The 27195-nt window shown below is 40.9% G+C and overlaps 1 protein-coding gene across 1 annotated transcript in view; it reads left to right on the forward strand.

The window, feature by feature from the left end:
- DNAH11 (dynein axonemal heavy chain 11) overlaps positions 1-27195 on the forward strand; it is a 356503-nt gene that overhangs the window by 178729 nt on the left and 150579 nt on the right. The window contains exons 47-55 of the mRNA XM_060414536.1: positions 111-276; positions 929-1031; positions 4315-4554; positions 6103-6264; positions 6520-6713; positions 10956-11118; positions 12235-12358; positions 12781-12923; positions 22751-22912. Of these exons, the coding sequence (XP_060270519.1) occupies positions 111-276; positions 929-1031; positions 4315-4554; positions 6103-6264; positions 6520-6713; positions 10956-11118; positions 12235-12358; positions 12781-12923; positions 22751-22912 (1457 nt within the window). The remainder of the gene's footprint in view (positions 1-110; positions 277-928; positions 1032-4314; positions 4555-6102; positions 6265-6519; positions 6714-10955; positions 11119-12234; positions 12359-12780; positions 12924-22750; positions 22913-27195) is intronic.

Raw genomic sequence — 27195 nt, forward strand, 5'->3', positions numbered from 1 at the left:
AGGATGAGGAAAAATAAGAAAAAAGAACTAATGTTCTATTTTGTATTTATATATAAACAGAAGTTTACATTTTTATTTGATTGGTGGACAGAATTATATATTGGTTTCAGGAATTCTTGAGAAACCTCTAGAGAAGAAAGCTGGTCGTAACTATGGTCCAGGAGGAAATAAAAAGTTGGTTTATTTTATTGATGACATGAATATGCCTGCAGTGGACTCATACGGCACTGTCCAGCCCCACACTCTGATTCGACAGCATATTGATTATGGACACTGGTAAGCGATTCTCTGTGTTTCATTTTCTCCTGAAATCTAATTATTATTACTATGGATAAAATTTGTTAAATAGAATCACCCCAGTTTCTTCCTCTTCTGAGAAGCATCTTCTGTGATACTTTTTTGGGTTTCAGTTTGCTTCCCCCATTGCTGATCTTAAATGGAATAGATTTTCTTTGCATCATTGGAAGAACTGGATTGAAAAGTATCTCAGAAATGTAAACTCTCCAGTTAAAGCTTAAGGTCCTTAATATATTAACTCACACTCAGTTACTTAGGAGAAGCTTGACATTTTCTGTAAGATGTAAACATCTGGTAATGTCTGGGCATCACAGTTGACAGTCCCTGATGTTAAGTAGGGGAGAGCCCCTGGTCTCGCTATGAGTATTTTTAACCAGACTCACGTGAATCAATAAGCAGCAATAATACCTATTGATTTAGGTCCACGTGTTACTTCTGGCATCAAAGGAGCCATGTAGTTTTCAGCTTTCCAAGCTTTAGTTTTTATCTCTTCGATAGGCTAACAAGTTCAACATCACAGAGTGATTATAAAGATCAAAGAAAACAATTTATGCTGAAGTCCTTTATGAACTGGTGGGATTTGTTGTTATTTTCAACTTTGGGATTTAAGGTTCTGTTTTCTGTCTTGCAGGTATGACAGACAGAAAGTGATGCTTAAAGAAATCCACAGCTGTCAATATGTTGCCTGCATGAATCCAATGGTGGGCAGTTTCACCATCAATCCTAGACTACAGGTAGGGTGTCAGTACTCACACATGGTTGATCTTGATTCTTAGTGCTTTGGGGGTGAAGATTAGGATGTATGGTTCTATTGTACATTTGGTGAAACATGGAAACTTATTTTAATTAATATAATTTTTAAGGCAGTTTTTGGCTTATAAAAAAATGAGCTGAATGTACAGAGTTCCCATATATTTCCTCGCACCCTGTAACTCATCTACAAACACCTTGCATTAGTGTGCTGCCTCTATTACAATTGATGAGCCAATATTTATCAATTATTAAGTGAATTGTAAAGTTTATGTCAGGGTTCGTTTTTTTGTGTTACATATCCTCTGGCTTTTGGCAAATGTGCAGTTACAGGTATCTGTTATTAAAGTATCACACAGAGTAGTTCACTATCCTAAAAATCCCCTGTGCTCCACCTAGTCAGCCCTCCCTACCCCCGAATCCCTGGCCACCATTCATCCTTTTCCTGTCTCTATAGTGTTGCCTTTTCCAGCATGTCCTATAGCTAGAATCATATAGTATGTAGCCTCTTCAGACTGGCTTCTTCCCGTTAGCTTAAATATGCATTTAAGGTTCCTCCATGGCTTTTCATGTCTTGATATCTCATTTATTTTTATCACTGAATAATATTCATTGTCTGGATGTTCCTAGTTTGTTTATCCATTTACTTATTTAAGGATGCTTTAGGAGGTATTAAGAAGAGGTGGCAAGAACACATAGAAGAACTGTACAAAAAAAGATCATAATAACCTGGAAACCACAATGGTGTGATCACTCACCTAGAGTCAGACATCCTGGAATGCAAAGTCAGCTGGGCCTTAGGAAGCATAGCTATGAACAAAGCTAGTGGAGATGATGAAATTCCAGCTGAGCTATTTCAAATTCTAAGGTGCTGCATTCAATATGCCAGCAAATTTGGAAAGCTCAGCAGTGGCCACAGGAGTGGAAAAGGTCAGTTTTTATTCCAGTCCCAAAGAAGGGCAGTGCCAAAGAATGCTCAAACTACTGCACAGTTGCACTCATTTCACATGCTAGCAAAGCAGTTCTCAAAATCCTCCAAGCTAGGTTTCAACAGTATGTGAACCAAGAGCTTCCAGATGTACAAGCTGGATTTAGAAAAGGTAGAGGAACCAGAGATCAAATTGCCAACAACTATCGCTAAGGGTCAGACATGACTGAGCAACTTCACTTTCACTTTTCACTTTCATGCATGGAGAAGGAAATGGCAACCCACTCCAGTGTTCTTGCCTGGAGAATCCCAGGGACGGGGGAGCCTGGTGGGCTGCCGTCTATGGGGTCACACAGAGTTGGACACGACTGAAGCGACTTAGCAGCAGCAGCAGCATTGGATCACATGAAAAGCAAGAGAGTTCCAGAAAAACATCTACTTCTGCTTCATTGGCTACTCTAAAGCCTTTGACTCTGTGGATCACAGCAAATTGTGGAAAATTCTTCAAGAGATGGGAAAAGCAGACCACCTGACCTTCCTCTTGAGAAACCTGTATGCAGGTCAGGAAGCAACAGTTAGAACTGGACATGGAACTACAGACTGATTCCAAATTGGGAAAGGAGTACATCGAGGCTATATCTTGTCACCCTGCTTATTTAACTTATATGCAGAGGACATCATGTGAAATACTGGGCTGGATGAAGCAGAAGCTGGAGTCAAGATTGCCGGGAGAAATATTAGTAACCTCAGATATGCATATGACACCACACTTACTGCAGAAAGCAAAGAGGAACTAAAGAACCTCTTGATGAAAGTGAAAGAGGAGAGTGAAAAAGTTGGCTTAAAGCTCAACATTCAAAAAACTAAGATCATGGCATTCGGTCCCATCACTTCATGACAAATATATGGGGAAACAGTGACAGATTTTATTTTCTTCAAAATAAAGAGCTCCAAAATTACTGCAGGCAGTGACTGCAGCCATAAAATTAAAAGATGCTTGCCTCTTGGAAGAAAAGCTATGGCAAACCTAGGCAGAATGGTAAAAAGCAGAGACTTTACTTTTACTTTACTTTTTCGACAAAGATCCGTCTAGTCAAAGCTGTAGTTTTTCCAGTAGTCATGTCTGGATGTCAGAGTTGGACCATATAAAAGGCTGAGCACCGAAGAATTGATGCTTTTTAGCTGTGGTGTTGGAGAAGACTCTTGAGAGTCCCCTAGACTGCAAGGAGATCAAACCAGTCAATCCTAAAGGAGATCAGTCCTAAATACTCATTGGAAGGTCTGATGCTGAAGTTGAAGCTCCAGTACTTTGGCCACCTGATGCGAAGAGTTGACTTATTGGGAAAGACCCTGATGCTGGGAAAGATTGAGGGCAGGAGGAGAAGGGGGCGACAGAGGATGAGACGATTGGATGGCATCACCAGCTGGACATGAGTTTGAGCAAGCCCTGGGATATGGTGAAGGACACGGAAGTTTAGTGTGCTCCGGGTCATGGGGTCACAAAGAGTCAGACGCAACTGAGTGAATGAACCACAGCAATGGTTGTGTCCAGATTTTGGCTATTAGGAATAAAGCTACAGTAAATACTTATGTGCAGGTTTTCTGAGCACATGTAAGTTTTAAAATAATAATCGCCACCACTACCACTGTCCATACAACACTCAGTGTTGTTTGCTTGCTTTTGTGTAGTCAATGGAGACTCAGCTGATGACTGCTGACCTAACCTGAGCTTGTTCACATGTTGGGCAGTCAATTGTCAGCTACTGAGGGTGGCTTTGGCTGGAGTGATTGTAATTGGGACAACATGGCTCTGTGTCTTGTGTCTCTTATCCTTGGGTAGGCATGTAGAATTCATTGCAAAGATAGAGCTTTAAGAGGGCTAGTGGAAACACAAGCCTTTGACAGTGGCCGGCACCCTGTTACTTCTGTCTCCTTCTGTTGCCTTTATCGAGTCATATGGGCACTCTGAGAGTCAGATTGGAAGGTACTGCTAAGTTACATCACAGTGGGTATGGATACAGGAAGAGATGAAAAATAAAGTGCCCCTCCCTGTTTTGGTAATCTACTGGAAAGTAAAGGTGAATGTGTTAGTTGCTCAGTCATGTCTGACTCTTTGTGACCCCATGGACGGTGACCCGCCAGGGTCCTCTGTCCATTGGATTTCCCAGGCAATAATACTAGAGTGGATTGCCATGCCCCTCTCCAGGGGATCTTCCCAGCCCAGCCTGGGTCTCCTGCAAGTGGATTCTTTACCGTCTGAGCCACCAGAGAAGCCCCAATCTACTAGTGCCATTACGTTTTCTATTTTATGCAACTCTCGTGTTTGTTTTTGTTTTCAGAGACATTTCACAGTGTTTGCATTCAACTTTCCATCGCTGGATGCACTGAATACCATCTACAGCCAGATCCTGAGTTTCCATTTCCAGCAGCAAGCATTTGGTCCCTCAGTTCTCAGGAGTGGCCCCACTTTGATACAGGCAACAATCGCATTCCATCAGATGATGGCACGTACATTTTTACCCACGGCCATTAAATTCCACTACCTCTTTAATTTGAGAGACTTGTCAAACGTCTTCCAGGTACCTCAATGACTCTGTGTTTATGTGTCTTGAGTGGGGCACTGACTAAAATGTTATCAGTTGGGTTCATTCATAGAACTTAGTTTAAAACTATGCTGCATACTTGAGCATGTATTCTTTCTGTAATAAGCTTTATGAAGTATGGCAGGTTTATTAATCCCATTTTATCAATGAAAGTAGCAATTCCTCTTACATTGGTAGAGACTTAGCAATAGAAGCTAAGGTGGAAATCTTGGCTCCCTATTTCATTGATTCCACATAAATATTTGAGTGTCTCACTTTGTGCAAGTAAAAGGGATAATTTTCATTTTTTTAATAGGTAGGTAAGCCCATGTAGGTAATACGATTTTTAAACATACATCAAGAGAAAATATAATTTCTTAAATTCCTGTTTTGGTTTGGCATTGACACTTAACTCACTTCTCCAGTAAAAGGACAGTGTGAATGTATATGATTTGAAAAGAAAGTTCCAAAGAGAGAATTCAAAACCTTGAAAGTTTGAAAATATCCAACTTACGTGGCCTATCAGTAGAGTAAAAGTAATTGAAGAATTACTTATGGCTCAAAGTTCATTTGTGACAGAAGTAGTAAACTGGTGGAATATGAAAACTTCATGAGACTTCTCTGTATTTGGTGATTTTTATTTCTTATACTTTTATAACCCTGCTTTCTAAATCACTCCACAGTTGCCTCAAAACTGTAAACACATTAGGCAAAAGCTTTTTCCGAATGTGGACCATTCCTTTTCATCTTGATCTTTCTTGCACTTGCCTGAAAGACTGTGCTCAATTAAACTGTCTTTAAAAGCAGACTTTTGATCATAGGAGGGAAGGGAGGCCAAGAATTGAGAGACCTCTCTGCTCACCATTCATATAGAGTCTTGGCTACACCCAACACCACCCAACAGTTGTTCAGCCTTTTACAGCTAATTCTGTATGACTCCCTTGGTGTTGTCCCTAGAGCCCAGAATACGGTGACTCTCCCCATGAGAACTAGATCTATATAAATCCAAAATATTGAAGAATAGTGTTGTGGCAAACTGAGAATCAAAATGTTTTGACTACCCACAAAGTGTGCATTCAGACAGTCGACTCTGGATCTTATATATTTCATCTGTAAAATTACTGTCCTAGGACTTTCATGTTAGCTAGTTTTAGAAACTGATTTTCCTGAAGACAATAGGTACAAGTTCTAAGATTAGATATTTAGTTCCTGGGCTGACTCTTGAAATACAGCCTTAGCTCATTCCTGGAAATGTGAATAATGGTAGTTAATTCTTTAATAGACTTCCCTGGTGGCTCAATTGGTAAAGTGTCTGCCTGCAATGCAGGAGACCCATTCTTTAATCCTTCTTACTGTATAGTTAATTGTTTAAATGTTGCTTATCAGAGACTACAACTACTGATATGTAATACTCTTTATAACCCTTCTTATAACTCAGTAAATTGCTAAATTCAGCATGCAGTTAAAGAATATGTTAAAAGAAAGTATTATCTTGGAATGTCATCACCTTTTGAATTTTTAATTTTTTCTCTTCTTGCCTTTTAGGGAATTTTATTCACCTCTCCTGAGTGTTTAAAGTGTCCAAATGATTTAATACGCCTGTGGCTTCACGAATCTTCTCGTGTTTATGGAGACAAACTGATAGAAACAAAGGACTGTGATTTGTTTCATAAAAAACTGCTGGAAACTGCTAATAAATACTTTGAAGTAAGCAAATGAATTCCAAAGGTCACTATGTGCTCTGGCACTGTTGGCTTTTGGGCAGAAATGGGATAAGAATGTGAATGAATTTTATATATGATTACCTTGCTGAAACAGCTGTGATTCCAGATCTGTACAGGGGAAGATGACATCCACCCATGGGTTGATTTACAAGCTTTTCCCTGGACCGGTCACTCTGCCTCCAGATGACCCATCGCTGGAGATTGACATGACCGTATTTTTCACTCCCGCCTCCTGCAGGGTGTAGATAGCCATGTGCTGCTCCAGCAGCCCCTCATCTATTGCCATTTTGCTAATGGCGGCCAAGACCCATGCTACACACCAGTGAAGGACTGGGAGGTGCTGAAGACATTTCTGACGGAAGCGCTGGATGACTACAATGAGCTCAATGCCGCCATGCACCTCGTTTTATTTGAAGACGCCATGCAACATATGTGAGTTGATGGGCTGTGATGCTTTTGCACAAAGTAAAAATGGCTGGGTGTCCACAGTTGTTATTCAGTAGATCTTATTGAACACTCTGAACTATCAGTTGGTTTTTTTTTTTGTCTGTCTGTCTTCTGGGATTTTTTTGAACTATCAGTTCTTGTTTGCCATACAGTATAAAACTAAGTTTCTCCATGAAATTTATGTAATATTGAAACCCAATGTTACCTCAAAAAATGAAAAGAAAAACTTGATTGAGAACACAAAATAAAAAAGATAAGACACAGCCCTCTTCTATGACATAAATATGTCACATACCTGTAAGTGCAGCCACTTAACCATATCATAAGCAAAAGGCAATTTGTAGAAGCCCTCAAGAATGTACATGTGTAGGAAGGAAATTGAACTCTGTGCTAGAGAAAATGGATAACCTGAGTTAGGTAAGAAAATTATCTTTTGCAAAAAGTCATTCCAATCCCCTTAGCTTCTGTAACTATAAATGTATGGGCCTGATTCGGAGACGGTCACTAAGCTTGCATTCAACAAATTACAAGAATGTCAAACACAATTCTTAGTATAATAGTAGATAATTTTTATATAAATGATAATAGGTTTAGGTGTCATGGATCCGTTAAAAGACTATTAAGTGTCTATATGAATTATGTCACAATAATGTCTTACATAGGTCTACTATTTTTTGAAGTGTCATGAGAACCATAATTTCATGTTCTTTCACTTGTACCTCTGTTAGGGAAGAGTATGAAGAAAGAGGAAGGTAAGCGACTTGTTGAAAGTTAAAGTTCATAAGCGGCAGAGACAGGACAGACTCATGCTGATTTTCCTTGGTTAAGAATATTTATTGAGTGCCAAGTGAGTGCCCAACAGGAACATTGCCAGCCTATTCAGAGTGTGTCTGAGGCTCAGTTGTGTCTGACTCTGTGTGACCCCATGGACTGCAGCTCGCCAGGCTCCTCTGTCCATGGGATTCTCTAGGCAAGAATACTGGAGTAGGTTACCATAGCCTTAGGGAAGAATATGAAGAAAGAGGAAGGTAAGTGACTTATTCAAAATCTTAAAAATTTGTAAGTGGCAGAGACAGGATGGACTCAAGCTGATTTTCCTTGGTTAAGAATGTTCATTGAGTGCCTGCTGAGTATCAAACAGAAACATTGCCAGGCTATTCAGTACTTATGTGCAAGTTAAGGAAGAAAAAAGGGAAGGGCATGTTTTCTGGGCAGGAAACTAGAAGAAGGCCCCTTTCCTGAGGTAGTGTGCCTGAACAGGCTCTCGCCTCCTAGCTTGGGTGCCTAGCTTGGGTTGCACAGGTTGTGCAACCCTCCGTGACATCTGCTGTCAGACATGGCCCAAGTACTGGGGAGACAGCAGTCAGCAAGGTAATCCAGTTGCTTCTCTAATCGAGCTCATGTTTTAGTGATCCCATGGGATGCTTATAAGGATATGAATAAATAAGCAAGTGAGGAACATGGCAGAAAGTGATACATCCTGCTGAGGAATAAAATCTATTGATCCTGAGCAATAAACATGTGAATTCCCAAAGAGGGACTGGATATCTCTGTGAGGAGGTGACGTTTAAGGTGAGACTGAAATGATACGCAGGAGCTCAGCATGGAAAGATCTGGAGGAGGAATGCTTTAGGTGTGAGCAGATTTCATGTGGCCCTTAGGCTAATGTCCTAAAGCAAAAAGAGGGTCCCTGTGGCTGCAGCCTGGAGAAGCAGGGAGAAGGGCATATGGCAAGGTGGGAAGGTGGACACAGGCCTCATGTGTACAGGGTGTTTTCTTGTAACCGGAGGAAAGGGGGCGTGGTATTTCTTTCTAAGTGCAGTGAGAAGTTCCAGGTCAGAGTTTAGCATGGGAATGACAGGGTTGGTTGAGTAGTCTGAACAGCTGGCCATTGCTGCTGCTGCGTGGGAAGTCGACGGCATCTTCCCTTCCTGTCCCGCTTCCCAGTAACTGTCATTTCTCACTGGCTGTGCTGATGTGCTGGAGCTGCTCAGACAAAACACTGCCAACTGGGAAGTTTAGAAAAACAGATATTTATTGTCCCACAGTTCTGAAGGCAAGAAGAAGTCTGAAATCGAGATGTCAGAAGGGCCATGCTCCCTCAGAAGGTGCTGGGGAGAGTCTGCTCCAGAATTCTTTCCTTGCTCCTGGAAGTTCCTTGTCTTCTGACAGCCTGAGATCAGCCATTATGTGACTTTCTCCCTTTGTGTGTGTCTGTATCCAAATTTCTCCTTTTTATAAGGATGCCGGTCGTATTGGATACACCCTACTCCCCTATGACCTTATTATAACCAATTTCTTCAATCACTCTATTTCCTAAGAAGTCTGTATTTTCAGGTACTGGTGGTTAGGGCTTCAGTATATGCATCTGGGGGAATGCCACTCAGTTAATAAACCTGGCTTTTCTAACAAGTGATATTTGGGCAAAGATTAAAGTAATGAAATAAGTCAAGAGAGAAGGAAGTATGTGAGGAAAGCAATTCAAACAGGCCCAAGAAATGTGGAGAATTCGATTTTTAGAAGAGTCACTCCTTAAAATCTTGAGCCCAAGTGCCTAAGAAAAACTTGGGAGGCTTCCCTATCATCCTTTATTATAAGCTTCCTACGTATTGGTTGTTTTATGGATCCCTTTGCAGTGACAGTCCTCTGATGAGCAGACAGAGGACGCTTCTGTTAGACTCTCTGAGCATGGTGATAAGTGAGTTATTAGTCATGCTATTTCTGGTTGGGTTAATGTACGCTGGCCGTCTGCCGTGACTCGTGTGGAAGAGATGTCTTGTTGGCGCTGAGGAGTTGTCCCCTGTAATCCTTCAGCACAGAGTTCTCAGTGACCTAAAAGGAAAAGCTGCTGCTTTGATTAGGGATTATGAGCTAGAAACTGATTTACTGCACATCAGAGATGATTTCAGTGTGCCCTTGAACACTGTAGAAAGAGACTTTGCCACTTACAGACTGTCGATGCAGACCTCAAAGCACACATTGAAATGAAATGAAAGCCCTGCCTTGTAAGTTGGGGCTTCACTAGTGTTAGAGAAATCTAACAGCTTTGCCAAGGTGGTTTTGTCGTGTGGTCATGTGAAGTAAAATTTAATGAGGTGGCTGAGCTTGGAAAAATAACCTGTCTTTTCAGTTATTGAAGGTTTTCAGGAAATGATCGTGCGTGCTGGTCCTACTATAAGCAATCCCAACTTAATTCTTTCAAAAAGTACTCTTTAAAAAAAAATGTGTTAAAGATTGTTTGGGTTGTTCGGGGCTTAAATTCATCTCAAGAAAGCAACTGAGAGCAAATACAGCAGTCTTTTTTTTTTTTTTTTTTTTGCATTTGGGCTTCCCTATGCTTATATTGGGGGCTTCCCTGGTGGCTCAGCAGTAAGGAGCCCACCTGTAATGCAGGAGATGCAGGTCCCATCCCTGAGTTTGGAAGATCCCCTTGAGGAGGGCATGGCAACCCGCTCCAGTATTCGAGAATCCCATGAACAGAGAAGCCTGGTAGGCTATAGTCCATGGGGTTGCAAAGAGTTGGACATGACTGAAGCAACTGAACACATGCTTATGTTGATCATGTTAAAGCCAGCTTATTCCTAGCTGTAAGATGTAGCAATAATATCAATAGGATATGCATTCAGAACCTCTTTAATAATACAGAAAAAGGGTTTAGTTGACTTTGCTGGAGATTTATCTCTTGGATTCTAACACTTTCCAAGAATGTTTTAGACTGTTCAAGGCACGAGGAAAGCTTTCATGCAAGGGACATAGGAATCATGTAAAAAAGGCAAGTGTTTAAAATGCATGAAGTAAATCGCATGTGAGGTGTTTGTTGGTGTAAACAAATGTGTTCTTCCCAAAATAACTCTATAGCAAAGTTTCTGGCACAAATACATTTTCCCTTTGATATCCTTATACACGGATACTGCTGTGCCATTAGGATCTTTCTTGCTAATCAGGAAAATGTGATGCTTTGATGCAAGTCCTTGTATTCATTTTCTGCCTTCTTTTGGGGGAGAGGAACATAGCAGTGGGAGTCTGGATGTCATTGGCCAGGATGGTTTGTTAGCAAGTGATAAGGGGGCAGATGCAGGCAGCATCTTTTTGTTTGGGAAACAGAAGAACAAGGACTGAATGTCTGAAATAAAAATCAGAGTTTAGTATCTAAATATCTGAAAAATGAAACCACATAGCCCTGAGGCTCGTTGGATGTCATCTGTTGGGGGTACTTTCTCTCCCCAGATGTCGCATCAGCCGCATCCTGCAGTCCCCTCAGGGTTATGCGCTCTTGATTGGAGTGGGCGGCAGTGGCAAGCAGAGCCTTTCGCGCCTGGCAGCTTACGTTTGCAGCCTCGAGGTCTTCCAGATCACTCTGACCCAAGGCTTTGGGATCCAGGAACTTCGGGTAAGTCTGGTGACGGGCGGCCCCGTGCTCCTTCTGCCCCAAGATAAAGGTGCTCCAGTCAAGCATGGAGGCGGGTAAGCTCTTCAGAGGATTTTGTTGGCTGTTTCTCCTTCATGGACTTCCCTGGTGGCTCAGACAGTAAAGAAACTGCCTGCAGGTCAGGAGACCTCGGCTTGATCCCTGAGTCAGGAAGATCCACTGGAGGAGGAAATGGCAACCCACTCCAGTATTCTTGCCTGGAGAATCCCCGTGGACAAAGGAGCCTGATGGCTACAGTCGATCGGGTCTCAAAGAGTCAAACATGACTGGAGGATTAACACTTTAACTTTCTCCTTCATTGTCGAATTAATAATAGTAAACTGCTACCAGGATTTATATGTGTAAAAGCCTATAAGCCTATCAGACTTGCTCAGAAAACATTTTATTAAATACTTGCCTACACAAACGTGTATTTCTTTTGTGCTGACCATACCTGATAATCAGCAGTATTCATACACCAATATGATGGAGGGGGGGAAAGATCCTTTTTTTTTTTATCTTAAGTGCATAGAGATTTTTTTCCACTTTGTATCAGATTGTGAAAATATGATGGGAGTACAGTCAAGAAACACTGACATGTTTTTTAAAATTTTGCTTTTGAATCACAATAGTACTTACAAAATAGTACTTAGAGTTTGTGGCAAGTGCTATTTTAAAGCAAACAACAAAGCACTTGCTTTCAATATTACTAAATAAAACTAGTAAACTCTAAGTCACCAAACAATGAAGTAGATAGTTGTTAAAATGAGCCAAAAACTTCTTTTCACTGCGTTGCTTAACAAAATCATTACTGAATTCACTTTTGCTTGAATAGAAGGGAGTTGTTTGTCGGGAGCCTGTTTGCATCTTGGGCTCCTTGAAGCTGTAAACGTGACACTCAGCATTATGTGCCGGAAATGGAGCTGATGTCACAATGTTTGCCGCTGTAAGAAGAGAGTTACCGAGAGGAAAGAACGTATAAACAGGGAAAGAACGGCACCCAGCCATCCCGCTGTAGCGTCTCAGTTCTGCCCACCCCTCGCCAACAGCATGCCAGCATGTTAACACAGTGTGAGTGATGGCCTCTGCTTCTTATAGGTAGATCTTGCCAATCTGTACATCAGAACCGGAGCCAAGAACATGCCCACCGCGTTCCTGCTGACAGATGCCCAGGTTCTAGATGAGAGCTTTCTCGTGCTGATTAATGACTTGCTGGCATCAGGTGATTAAACCAACACATTCCGTGAAAGATCTTCCCCAAAGACAAATGATCTGTGGTTTCAGTGAACTTTAAATAGAGATAATTTGTCTTTGAGATGTTTGTCGGGGCATTCTTTGGGGAGAAACGTATAAACCTAACTAATTTGAAGTGTATCGCTTTCTTAGTCCGCTTACGATGTGAAAGGCCTTGCAGGGGCTTTCAGTGAAGTAAATGTTATTCCTGCCTGTGCAAGTTTAGTGGGTGGGTTTGTCATAGCTTGTCGTCACTGTGTCGTGTCTTATAGATACAAAAAAAATTTGCGTTTCTGGTTTCAAATTCTGTCATTAAAGCTGAACTTTGTATTAGAAAGCATTTTAAGTCATATCTAAAAAATATGAATTATAGCAGTCTTCTAATAATTCTACTCATTCCTTTGGGGGCAGGGGAAATTCCTGATCTTTTCAGTGATGAAGATGTAGACAAGATAATTTCTGGAATTCGTAATGAAGTTCGTGGTCTGGGCATGGTGGACTCTGTAGAAAACTGTTGGAAATTCTTTTTCGCCCGAGTGCGACGACAACTCAAAGTAAGAAACACTTGCTTTCTTTGCATTTAGTTAAACGTGCTGTTTCAACTCTGATATGGTTCTGTCTGGGAATTCATATGACAAGTTTGAATTCCACTCATACATTTTGTAAGGACATCCAGTCATTCAGTGTAAAAGGCCATTTGCATATTTTCTCGAGTGTCTGGAGGGCACCTTTTTCAAGTTTCCTGCGATGCTGATTCCCTATAAGGCCTTGTTCTAGGCAGATTGAGCACCCGAGTGAGCAGGACATGGTGTCTGTCCTTGAAGAGCTTATGCTGTTACAGGAAATGAGAGATCACAAATAAGTGTAGCCATGCTGATTCCAGAGGCGTTCAGCATCCTTTCTAAGGGCAGTAGGCCTCCTGGAGAAAGTGATGTGCTGTGTGTTAGGTATGGCTTGGAATTTCTGGGGATGCGGTAGGTTGGGGAAGAGCTTTCAGGGAGAGGAAATAGCATTTAGAAGAGTTAAGAGTGGACTGCATGGTACATATTTGGAGAAACCACAAATAGGACTAAATCAGGGGTCCCAGCCTCCAGGATCTAATGCCTGGTGATCTGAGGTGAACTGACGTATTATTAATGGGGAAAAAGCACACAGTGAATGTAATGCACTTGAATCATCCTGAAACCATCCTCTACTCCCTGGTCCACTGAAACACTGTCTTCCACAAAACCAGTCCCCGATGGCAGAAGGGTTGGGAGCTACTGCTCTAAATAACTGGGACTTAGAGTTCTTGTTGGAAGAAACAGGTGGATCAGGCTGGGAAAGTTAACTGGGGTGAGGAAAGGGTGGGGCTTCCCTCATAGCTCAGTTGGTAAAGAATCCACTTGCAATGCAGGAGACCTGGGTTCAGTTCCTAAGTCCAGAAGATCCCCTAGAGAAGGAAATGGCAACCCACTCCAGTATCCTTGTCTGGAGAATCCCATGGACAGAGGAGCCTGGCAGGTTACAGTCCATGGCATCACAGGAGTCGGGCATGACTTGGTGACTAAACCACAAGTGTTTTGTAAATCGTTAAAGGAGCAGAGGAAGAGTTTGAGATGAGGAAGTGATACTATGTTAGTACTTCAGGGCAAGTAGCTGAGCCTTGTCACTCAGATGATCTGAGGTTCAATCCTAAGCTCCTCCACAGAGACAACTCCATGCCCTAGTGTAGGCATAGGGATATAATGTAACAAGTAGCAGCAGCGGGAAGGATGAAGTATTAGAACAAGAAACCTCGCCACACTCATGGCAGAAATCCAAATGAAAACACTAGTATGGAAAATTCAGCCTTCCTAAATAGTATTTAGTAACCAACCAAGAAAAGCTATTTCTTTGCTCCTCTTTCTCGTATTCCTTGCTACTCCTAGTATTGGAACTTCTTTGCCACTCCTGTAAAGCCTGGAGTACACAGGAAGAAGGGGGATTAGCTGTGAGCATGCCTCTGCCTGGAAGGCTTCCCTGGTGGCTCAGGTAATAAAGAATCCACCTGCAACGCGGGAGACCTCAGTTCAGTCCCTGGGTCAGGAAGGTCCCAGGAGAAGGGAATGACAGTTCACTCCAGTATTCTTGCCAGGGAAATCCCATGAACAGAGGAGCCTGGTGGGCTACATACAGTCCATGGGGTCACAAAGAGTCAGACATGACTGAGGGACTGACACTGTGGAGGTTCAGGTATAGAGTAGCTATGATTCTTCTCTACCCTCCTGTTTCAAATTCTGCACTGGTCTTACTGAGCATTTCTGGTGTGAGGTTAGAAATCAGAATTTAAGGTGTGGATGCCCAGAGGGTTTTCTGCCCATCAGAAGAGTGACTAAGCATATGTTGGCCAGATTGTAACAAGGCTGGAGATTTCTCCCTGTTCCACTGTGGTATAGTTGGGTGAAATGGGAAAACAAGTGCAACAATGGAATTTGAGATAGTAACATAATTAATCAGACTTCCCAGGTGGCACTAGTGGTGAAGAACCCGCCTGCCCATAAGAGACACAGGTTCAATCCCTGAGTCAGGAAGGTCAGCAGCAATCTTAAGTCTGTTGTTCAGAGCAGCAGAATCACCATCACCTAGGAACTTTTCAAAAGTGCAAATTCTGCAGCACCACCCCAGAACTCTTGAATTGGAAACTCTGGGTGGGACCCAGAAATCTATGTTTCCACAAACCCTCCAGGTGATTCTGAAGCATGCTGAAATTTGACACCCATTGTTATCAATAACACTAAAATGAGCATCTTTACAGACTTCTTATATACATAACTTTGCTTGCTTTTGTAGGATAAATTCTTAGAAGGGAAATTGCTAAGTTCAATAGTTACACCTTGTAGTAGTTTTTAAGTCATGCCTGCAAATTCGTTGATGTTCTTCTCATTCTCAGGTGGAATCTAGGGCCCCTCTGGTTGGCTTTGGGTGAGCTTATCCCTGCTTCAGCTAACAGGGTAGGATACAGAGCAGCACAAGGATGCTGAGTAACCTCTGAGGCTGGGTCATAAAGGACCCACTTTTCCATTGAATTGCACATGGTTTTGTTTATGAGTTCTGTGTATTTATCGATTAGGTTTATATATGGGTGTCAGATATTTTTCCTGTTCTATTATTTGTCTTCTAAATATATATATTTAAAAGACATATGTGTGTGTGAGTGCAAGTGAAAGCCACTCATTCGCGTCCGACTCTTAGTGACCCCATAGACTATACAGTCCATGGAGTTCTCCAGGCCAGAATACTGGAGTGGGTAGCCTTTCCCTTCTTCAGGGAATCTTCCCAACCCAGGGATCAAACCCAGGTCTCCCACATTGCAGGTGGATTCTTTACCAGCTGAGCCACCAGGAAAGCCCAAGAATACTGGATTGGGTAGCCTATCCCTTCTCCACAGATCTTCCCAACCCAGGAATCAAACCAGGGTTTCCTGCATTGTACGTGGATTCCTTACCAACTGAACTATCAGGGAAGCCCTATATATGTGGTACATCTCTGTTGATTTGTTTATAACTCTGAAAAGTTTTTTAAAGTTTTTACACTAGACTGATCAGTGTTTGCCTTTGTGGATATGGGGTTTCTTACATATTTAGGAAAGTATTTTTTTCTGTCAGATTTTAAAACTCTTCACTAGAAGCAGTAAGAACTCATTTGGGCTTACAAATGAAGAGAACATCCAAGAACAGTTCTGGAAAGCCTCCCTCCCACATCAGAGTCCAGGCTAGCTCAGTAAGCCCCTTACACACCCACGCTTTCCTGCCCTTCTTTCCCGCCAGCATGCATCCTGATGCCTCCTGCCTCACGGCCACATGACAGGTGTGTGGTCTGTATTTCTGGCAGGAGAAGGAGAAGCACAGGAGGCTTGGGGTTCTCTGAATCAGGAATCCAAAGCTCCCCCAAATCCGTAAGCTGACGTCTTACTGATCCCAAGTGTGTCCCTTGTCAGCTCCACCTATGAGGAAGTATGTGGAGGTGCATATTTGATCTTGTCACGAGGGCTTTATGGATAAAATGGGACATTGGTTTATTTATTTATTTTTTTTAATTTTTATTTTTACTTTATTTTACTTTACAATACTGTGTTGGTTTTGCCACACATAGCAGCAGCCATTCTGGGGTCTGCATGTTTCATGGTTTTCTATGGTTAAAACTGTGCCGCAGCTGGAATACATGCATTGTTTTGTGTGACACAGTGTGAGCTGAGAGGTTTCAGGTTAATTTTTTACTAAAGTACCACTTTTATTATGTGCCGGATAGTATATTAACTGGGTCTGTTTCCAAATCCTCTATTCCATTTCTTGATACTACTGCTAATTCTAGCTTTGTGCTGTGCAAGTTATGAAACCTTCATTATACTTTTTTTTTTAATCTAGTGTCTCATTGCACTTATCTAGCTTTTCTTTGTTGCCCTTAGATATTTTTATGTTTTGATAAACAATAGAATCATTTTGTCAAATTCTAAGCACATTCCATTTAAATTTTGGCTGAAATCATGCCAACTTTGTAAATGTATTTTAGAGAGAATTTAATCTTCATGATAAATAGTCATTTATTGCTTTTGTAGAAGGCCTATTTCCTTCAAAAAGCTTCCTAATGGTGTGTTTCTGCATAGGAGAGCTGTTGATTTTTAATTTTATAGTCAGCCACCTTACTGCCTCTCTGATCGTTCCTGTTAGTTGGCTGATATATAGCCTGAAGATATGGACCCATTTAGTAGATGTTCAGGCATCTCCATCTGATGTTCTGTTTTTAATAACCACCATTATATGAGGTTATGGGGCTGCAGACCGGCCTGAGGTTAGTGTGTGCAGTGCCAGCCCTAGAAACAAGGGATTCTTCTCCTCATCTATACAGGAGTAAGTGGGAAGGAAATACAATGGGGAATATAATTCCTGCTGTCTTTACTCTTCAAGAATGCATTTGCTTTTTGCTGTATTGGGCTTCCACATACAACTTTATGAATTGAAGAGGTTTTCAGTTAAGAAAAAAACAGAATAATTAAAACTCTCCAGTGAAAATTTTTTTACCCCTTGTAAAAATCTGTACTGACCAATATTCACAAGTGAAAGGTCATGGAAACGATTTCCTTGTGTGTTACCTAGAAAGAAAATAAATATAAATACCTGTAGAAGGTGTGCATCCTGTAGACGCTGTTGAACCTCATAAAAATAACTGAAGTTAGAAGGTTAGAAGTAACTGAAGTTAGAAGATTATTAGGTGAGGGGATGGTACAGAAAAATATATAAAGATGATAGAGATATTAAAACAGTTGAACTGAGGAATCATTTCTAGGCTAGACTTCCATTCCTATGAGGATTCTCTCCGTCAGATTGAGATCTCATCATTCTTGAAAAATACTAAGACTTTGAGGATAAATGCAAACACAAGTTATGGCTAGAAGCTTCTGAAGTGAATATGTGGGAGGATTACCTCTATATGAGAATAAACATATCAACTGGAAAAAATACAGTGATGGTAGCAATTCAGATTTCTGTCACAAGAGGAAATGGACTGAGGCCTTTAGTGATATACAAATGAATATGTACTATGGGATCTAATCTAAAAGAAATTGAAATGTATTACAGAGCACAGTGAAAAGGGGGATATTACAAATGAGTCATAACACCTGTGTAGAGGGGAAAGAAGGGAATAGAAAATTCTATGGTATGGATACCAAAAGCAAGTTCCTGACATCCAAATGTTAGAGCTGTAGAAAATATATAGACGGTGATTTCAGGGTTTGCTTTTTTCTTGTGAGAATTTGCTTTTAGAAAAGAGCACAGCTGTCTGAGGCATTTTTAACTTTCTTAGCTGACTTTTCTTTCCAGTCCATTGCTGGGAACTAACTTAAGCCAATTTGGTCATTTGCAGTTGTGAGGAACTATCTGGGGATATATTTCAGGAACCCTCAGTACTTGGAAGTAGGTGACACCGGTTTAGGGGATGGGGTCTGATCCCCCCAAATCTCCCAGTTTAAGGTGTGCTGCAAAGAAGCCTCAGACTGAACTCTGGTATATATAGGGTTTGTAGCACATAACTTCAAACAAATTTTGAAGTCTTAAAATCTGCCCTATAAGCTTGTAATCCCGACTCTGTCCTTTTAGGAACCTGACTAGTCCTCTGGGAACTTTCCTTTGAGGCAGGTATAGAAATATTTCATGGTAGGATTAAGCTAAAATGCTCATTGGTATTGCATAGAAGTACAAAAACTTTCTCCTTTCTATAAGCTATTTACCACAGAACTGGTCAAACCCAAAGTCTAAGGTGTCAAGGGGAAAATTACTGGGATACTTCCAGATGTATTTTCCTATTTTGTTTGTTGAACAGTGGAGGTGCAAGTACAGCTATTTCCATATTTCTAAGATTTCATGAACAATATCATTTCATCATCGAACAATCACATTCAGTATTCATGATGCTGACCAACCAACCACTTACGGTGATAAGAGAAGTTAGCTAAGAGCTCAGGTAGCCAACTTAATAATGCAGGCTTCCATTCGAGTATGTGAAATGCTTGTTGAGCATCCCTAGCCTGTGTAGTCTCTACTGGTGTACTTCAGGGGATAACCAGATAATGGCTCCTAAGGTATAAGATGAGTATTAGCATGCCTGTTATAGTAGACTGAAGTATTTCAAAGGTATATTTTACAGGACCAGATGGCTTCACTGGTGACTTCTACCAAATATCTCAAGAAAAATTAATATCAGTCCTTCTCAGTCTCTTCCAAAAATAGAAGGAGTGGAAACCCTCATTTTATAAGGCCGGTGTTACCCTGATACCGTAGCCAGATAAGGACACCACAAGAAAAGAAAATTATAGGACAATATCTTTGATACATAGATGCAAAAATTTTCAACAAAATGTTAGCAAGCTGAATTCAACAGTGCATTAGAAGTATATCCTACAGAATGATCAAGTGAGATTTATTGCAGAATGCAAGGATGGTTGAACATCCACAAGTCAATCATTATGATATACCACGTTAACAAAATAAAGGCTAAATATCATATGATCATCTCAGTAGATGGAGAAAAAGCATTTGACCAAAAACCCTCTCATACTCATAGCAGCATTTATCCACAGTAGCCAATGTATGGAAACAACTCAAGCATCCGTAAAGGGATGAACAAATCAAGAAAATGCAAGATATAAACACACAGCTATCTGCACAGTCACATATGGATACACAGACACAATGGACATTATTCTGCCTTTAAAGAGCAGAAAACTCTGTGACGGCATGGTTGAACCCTGGGGGCGGTATTTAAGTGAAATAAGCCAGACAGAGAAAGACAAACGCTTCATGGTAACAATAATATGTGCAATGAAAAACAGTAGAACTTAGAGAAAGAGTAGAAAAGTGGTTGGTAAGGGGTAAGAGAAATAGGGAGACAGATTGGTAGAAGGCTATAAACTTTCAATTACAAGATAAAGACGGTCTGAGGACCTAGTTATTAACATGCTGACTATAGTTGATAATTGGAGAAGGAAATGGCAACCTACTCCAGTATTCTTGCCTGGAAAATTCCATGGACACAGGGGCCTGGTGGGCTACAGTCCTTGGGGTCACAAAGAGTCAGACACGATTGAGCAACCAACATGCACACGTAGTTGACAATCCTGTATTGTATAATTGAAATTTGCTAAGTAGAGCTTACATGTTCTCACTAAAAAAAGTAAACATATGGGGTGAAGGATGTGTAACTGACTCAGCGGGGGGAATCCTTTCACAATGTCTGTTTATGAATTGTCACATTGTACATATTAAACATCTTACAGTTTTATTTTTCAATTATATGTCAACAGAACTGAAAGGGTAAATTATAGATATTATACCTTTTCTCTGATCATTTATTTGCCTTATTTCTTATCAGTCCTTTACTATGTTAATCTTTCATGAATGAGAGAAATATAATAGGATCATAATAGGGTGATTTCCCCCCCCCAACAGTGTTCCTTGAGGTAACAGCTCAGGTTTACTCGAGAATATCTAAAGTTGTGGAGACTATTTTTAAAAAGAACAAAGCAATCAACAGTTTCCAGACATTCACTTGGGCTCTCGAAAAAACCTGGCCTAAGCCCACTGCCACGGAAGGCTGGGTGGGGAGAGAATCTGTGCTAGACTTCTAGCAAAGGTGGAAATTACTGATATGAGAATCTGGGTAGTCCTTGCACTCCTCCAGGCTGGTAGGACGGAATCCTTTCCCTTTTTAGGAAGTACTTGTGAACAAGCATATTTCTCTGATTTTGTTCCCAGGGTCTATTTTAATGGGATAAGATTTAGGTTATTAAGGATTATTTGATTTATTTAAAATTCTCTAAATTTTCTAATCCACTCTGTATGAAGATAGAAATTTAGATTCTGTGAGTGTTTCACCAACTGCAAAAGCATTAGAAATGTAAATGCTTCCTTTAAGTATTCCCACAGAAAATTTCAGATCATTAGGTTACAGCTGTGGGTGTCAGAGTCACCTGGATAGCTTGTTGCAAACAGTTTGCCAAGCCCCACCCAGAGGCCTGAGTTCAATCCAAGAATTTGCATTTCTCACCAACTCTTAACTGTGAAAACTACCACCAGTCTCCTATCACCTGCCCTCCAAGTGAAATTTATATGGTACTGTAAGCCTCCTTATTTAAGCCACAATAAATAATGGGGGAAAAATGTCTTCAACCGTAAAATTGTATAAAAGGAAATAGTTTTTTTAAAAATCAGCATTCTGTATTATGTTCCAATAAATAAGGCATATCTAGTGATGTTTACTCAAAGTATTTTTTTCCTGAGGCTAACCAGACATGATTCAGATGCTTTATTTTCTAACACACTTTTAAGACCTGATAGTATGCCAGTAATAAATGTAGAAATATAGCAAGTGTCGAAGTGATGGAAATATTTAGTAACTCAAATGAGCTTCCCCCTCCTCTGCCTTTGTTAAAATTACATATAAATGAAGTTTCCAAAATTGTCATGAATGAGAGGTAAGTTGGGTGTGGAAAACCAACTTGGAGGACATTAAAGAAAAATATTCATATTTGGGGAGACCAGGCTGAGAGGAGAAATCTAAAATCTCAATTTTAAGTGAAAATTCTGCATTGTAACTGAGGCTTGTTACTGAGGACATGCAATTTTAGAGCACTTATTAGATTTGTAATTAGACTCTTGAATATAAAAAAAAATGATCAGCCAGCTTATGCATTCTTGGAAATCACTGAAGATCTTAGGATTCATCTCGAGTTGTTGAAGAGCCATAGTATATAAAATTAACAGAGTAAAAGCACCTGTTAAATGGGAATACAAGGTTTCACATATTATTATGGTTTTTATGACATGAATTCTAAAATGCAATGCAGGAAAAATCATATTTCATGAAAAATGGTTTTGTCAGATGCCTCATCTCAAAGTGTGAGAGATTTCATTAAGAGAATGCAGAGCTTTGTGTATGTCATCAAGGGCAAGCCGTGCCCAGAGAAAAGAAAACCAAGACTCGTCCTCAGATGTTATCCCAGTTGGCACCAGTGCCCCCAGTGCCCTCGAGTCCACGGTGACCTGGGAGAGAAGGCAGAGCACAAAAGGGTGCTTCATAACGCCTCCTTTGTGCTAGTATACACACAGAACGCAACATCTGACGATCCCAGGCGGGATTTTCAGACCTGCCCGACTCCTGACAACCTGCTTGCCCCACTGAGCTTCGGTGACACGTCTCAGCCGAAACTCAGGTACTCTTGATAGCAGCAGCCCTGAGTCACTAGAGAGAGGATGGAAACCTCCTGATTTAAATGAACCCTTAAGTCATTGAATACTTAAATAGAACTCTGCAAACTTACAGATTTCTCATTGGGATCATATATAAACCGACCTTTTTACTCTTTTAAAAATGTTAAGTATGAACGCAAGTGAATGTGTTATACTTTAAATGGGAACAAAGTATGTAATATGATAAAATATTGTTTCCTTAAAAGCATCTTATACACAGTTTTAAGGAGTCTGATGAATGACATAATAGGAGCCAGAAGATGAAAGTCTTGGTATTATCAGAGATTTGATTTTAATTTTTAATTTTTTACTATCGTAATGTGACTTGTGTAATAGAAAAGAATGAATTTCTCACTATACATCATGATCATCAAAAATGTTCAGAAGGAGAGGGACTGGTTTTAAGGAAAGCACACAGCAGTATTTCTGTGTGTCTGATGGGGTCCTGTGTACTTTGATTAGCAGGGAGGTTAATGTTGCTTTCCACTCTGTGGTGCTTTAGGCTGCTTTAATGTCACGGTTGGCTGCGCTCCTTTCTTTCATTGTCCAGGGTCTCAGTGTAATTCTTTGCTCACTCATCACCCTCCTGGTTCTGCCCTGCCCCCGTGTCTCCACAGATCATTTTGTGTTTCTCTCCGGTTGGTCACACGCTGAGAAGTAGAGCTCGGAAGTTCCCAGCCCTGGTTAACTGCACGGCTGTTGACTGGTTCCATGCTTGGCCCCAGGAGGCTCTGGTCACAGTCAGCAGGAGGTTCATTGAGGAAACCAAGGGAACTGAGGTATGCTGTATCAGCCTCCAATCTCTCTCTCTCAAAACACTCATGTACTCGCACACTCTGACCCAAATCCTCAGTAAATAATTTCCAAAATACACCTTCTAGCAGAAAGTTGTCCTTCTAGCAGAAAGTTGTCCTTGTTTGTTTAAGATGATAGTATCATCCTTGTGAGGTTACATTCTATGGAATATAGTGACTGATCTTTTGTGTCCAGTTGAGATGTGTACACACATAACACACAGCACGTGATCAAGTTCTTACTCATCCACGGACTCACCAAAAGTCCAGGATCATCACTTACTTGAATCGTAACGGGGCTTACTGGATATAAATCCTTTAAATCCACGACTAGAAACCTAAACAAAAAGTAGCCACCCATAGCTATGCAATGCTTGATCTTAACAAAGTAAGCCAATTTTGTGATTTTTCTCATTTATGGTATTGCTAGGTGAAAATCAGCCCCCGTGGATTTAGTAATCATTAAGTCATATAATGTATCTGCTTCTTTGTTTTATGGGTTTATGTTTTATAGATCATGTATATCATTTGCTCATCATGAAATTTCCACCTCCTATTGTATTTTCAAATGGTCACATGAAACAAAACAAAACTTCACTCAGATTCAAAGAGAAAAAGAAATGGGGTTATGAGGGAATATTAGACCTCCTAGAAATTAAGCTGTGTGTGAAGCGAGCATCTTTCTGAGTAGGTAGTTTGGAAGGATGGTAATTGTGAACATTTCCTAGGGAGTTTTGTCTTCCATTTCCATGGAAGGTTGAGGAGAGAGGGTACCTAGAATAAGTCAGACAGGAAAAGGCCTTCTCAGAGCCACAAGCAAGATTGGGGATATGTAAGGAGTGAAGTCTGCTACCAGTTGAAACAGTGAGCAGGCAGCCTGCTGTGGCCTCCTTTACTCCCCAAGGTATAAGTGCTGCTTTTCCAAAGCCCTCCTTTCACGTTTTGTTCATAGTACATCTTCTGATGGTTAGAAATCTGGGCATTTTTTACCAATTTAATGAATTGTTTGTAATACAGCCACCTTCACTGCATATTTATATTTATATGCATAATATATAAAACTTTATCTTCTATGGTTTATTTTTTCCCGAAGTTTATTAATGATTCAGTGGCAGATTGCCAGAGAAGAACTGTCAAGCAACATATTAAAGACATATCTGACAGAGTTTAAGATATCCAAATACCTTCCCTCAATTTCTTGTCTTCACACACACACTTAAAACATCTCTATAAATAAAAGAAAAACCCGAGCTCTTCTGTTTTCACTGTTTTTTTCCGTAGCCAGAAATTTCTTTCTCTTGCCTGTCTCTGTACTCACTCCTAACATTGAACGAGCTTACCCAGACCTTTAAAACAACAGCAACAGGATTTGGGGGGTGGGTAAAGAGAGAGTAATATTACTGTGTGGTTCTGTTGTTTTAAGTGATAGTCACTGTTTTCCACTGGTCATGAAGCACCGCAAAGCCCCTCTTACATTGAGGGAAATATATGTCAATTTGTTCTCATGAACAGAGTAGCAGTGTGCCATCCCTGGACCGACTGACTTCTGTCTGAAATGCTGTTCTCCCCATGACGTGTCTTCCTGAAGAATCAAAGGAACCCCGCCTAATGGAGACTAACACTTGCCTTAAATCTACCAGAAATCTTTTATACTGTAAAATCCAGAAGACCATCATTAAATATGATCACAAATAATGGTCACAGCTACTAACACAAATGTCTTCAGCTAATGCTAGGTCCACTGCATTCCTAGAATTACATAGGTCACTATTTTGTCTTCTGATAATTACAAGAGGGTTCAGAACACTAAATTATTAGAGGGAGAGAGCCAGCATGTATCCTTTAGTAGGCAAAAATTTGTTTTATCCAGTTCGTTTGATCAGGCTAGCTTGGTAAGGAAGAGTTAAGGACCAGTGTGCTTGGCTTCTTAATGCTCATTTCCCAAATAGGAGGAAACGAGGTTTAACTGAGTGTCTGGACAGTGCGTTAAGCCTCTTGCCTTTGCTGCTCTGATGCAGGTTTTCTCCTGCCCGTGAGGGAGACAGCTCTTCCTGAAGGAGCTTGAATACGCCAGTGACCATTGACATCTGCTGGATGTGGCGGGACTTGCATCACTTTTAAGTCCAGAGGGCTCCTGGCAGGTGCTCAGCTCTATTTGGTGGTATCACGATGCCTCCTATAGGATGCTAAGTGCCAAATAAGAACTTAAAAAGCACTTTCCCATTTCTGTGGCGCTGAATTATGCCTGGAAACAAATTAGCCAGATGATTTCATTCCAGTGCTGCGTGCCTATTTAACTTTCCCACCTTCCTAATTTGTTGCTCAGGAGCAATAATTATAATTCAGAGTGCAACGTGTCCATGTTCTAAAAATGTGTGGGGCCTTTTCAGTAGAGGTCAAAAACAGCTTTTACATTTTTAAAATGAATACTAATTTGATCAATTTCTTAGTTTTAATTTTGATCATTAAGACTGAGAATTATCAGCATAATTTAGGCACTTCTTAATTATTGACCTCATTTGCAGAGTGTAAGGTACTTACACAAGGTGACCCTCCCCTCCTTTAGCCACAGAGAAAGGAGTCATTAAAGGCAAGTGGTTTTGTGTGCATTGACATATAATTTTCAGTCAGTACACACTCAGAACCCAGGGGTGTGGGCTGATTGCTTCTAAGTAAATGTTTGTGCTACTTTTCTGTTACCTGGCGTTGAACTAAAGTGACAGCTGACAGAATGACCAAATAGCTGACACTTGAGTATCACCAGCTAGTTACCTGATGACTTTGTGTCAATACACACACCTCACAGGACCCTTGGAAGTGGGGACGGGGAGACACGGTGTATGGAGGGAGGGGAGACCCTCTGGCTGTGCCTGGGAATCAGTTTGAAAATGATAATTGGGGGAGCAGGGCTTATTGAGAAGTCTATGGGTCCCAGTTAGGAATATTCAGGGGAAAAGGCAAGAGAAACAGGTGTTAAAAGATAAGTGATGCTTTTGGTTTTTCAAGTCAAAATGAAGAATTGACATACTTGAAAGCAAGGCTTGATGAAAAGAGATTATTGAATGGAAATGAGAAGATGAGCTCTCTGAGGAGTGAAGTTTGCTCTGAAAGGAGTAGATAAGAGGATCTCAGCAAGATGGAGATCATCCTTTTCAGGCATGTCCTCCAACTGGCAAGTGAAAATGCTCTGTCCTTTTGCTGAGATACTGAAAAATAGTTACACAAGCTGAGTATCATCAGCATTGTCAAGAAAATGACTTTATTCCACATTCTGTCATCTCTTCCATGTAGAACTTGTTGAAGACTTGGCAACATCAGAATGGCATATTTTCCTGCCATCTCCCAAACTGATCATGGGAGAACATCCACTCAAGGAGGAAAATACTACGTTCTTGTTGTTGTTCAGTGGCTCAATTGTGTCCAACTGTTTGCGATGGACTGCAGCACGCCAGGCTTAACTGTCCTTCACCATTTCCTGGAGCTTGCTCAAACTCATGTCCATTGAGTTGGTGATGCCATCCAACCTCTGTCTCCCCCTTCTTCTCCTGCCTTCAATCTTTCCCAGCATCCGGGTCTTTTCCAACGAGTCGGCTCTTTGCATCAGGTGGCCAAAGTATTGGAGCTTTAGCATCAGTCCTTCCAATGAATATTCAGAGTTGATTTCCTTTAGGATGGACTAGTTTGATCTCCTTGCAGTCTATGGGACTCTCAAGAGTCTTCTCCAACACCACAGTTCAAAAGCATCGATTCTTCAGTGATCAGCTTTCTTAATAGTCCTACTCTCACACCCATACATGATGACTGGAAGAATCATAGCTTTGACTAGGTAGACCTCTGTGGGTGGAATAATGTCTCTGCTTTTTAATATGATGTCTAGGTTTGTCATAGCTTTTCTTCCAAGGAGAAAGGGTCTTTTAATTTAATGGTTGCAGTCACTATCCACAGTGATTTTGGAGCCCAAGAAAATAAAGTCTCTCACCGTTTCCATTATTTCCCCATCTATTTGCCATGAAGTGATGTGACCAGATGCCATGATCTTAGCTTTTTGAATGCAGAGTTTTAAGCCAGCTTTTTCACTCTCCTCTTTCACTTTCATCAAGAGGCTCTTTAGTTCCTCTTTGCTTTCTGCCAAAAGGGTGGTGTCATCTGCATATCTCAGGTTATTGATATTTCTCTCAGCAATCTTGATTCCAGCTTGTGCTTCATCCAGCCCAGCGTTTCTCATGTACTCTGCAAATAAGTTAAATAAGCAGGGTGACAATATACAG

The sequence above is a fragment of the Ovis aries genome, chromosome 4 (assembly GCF_016772045.2).
Source record: "Ovis aries strain OAR_USU_Benz2616 breed Rambouillet chromosome 4, ARS-UI_Ramb_v3.0, whole genome shotgun sequence".
NCBI lineage: Eukaryota > Metazoa > Chordata > Mammalia > Artiodactyla > Bovidae > Ovis > Ovis aries.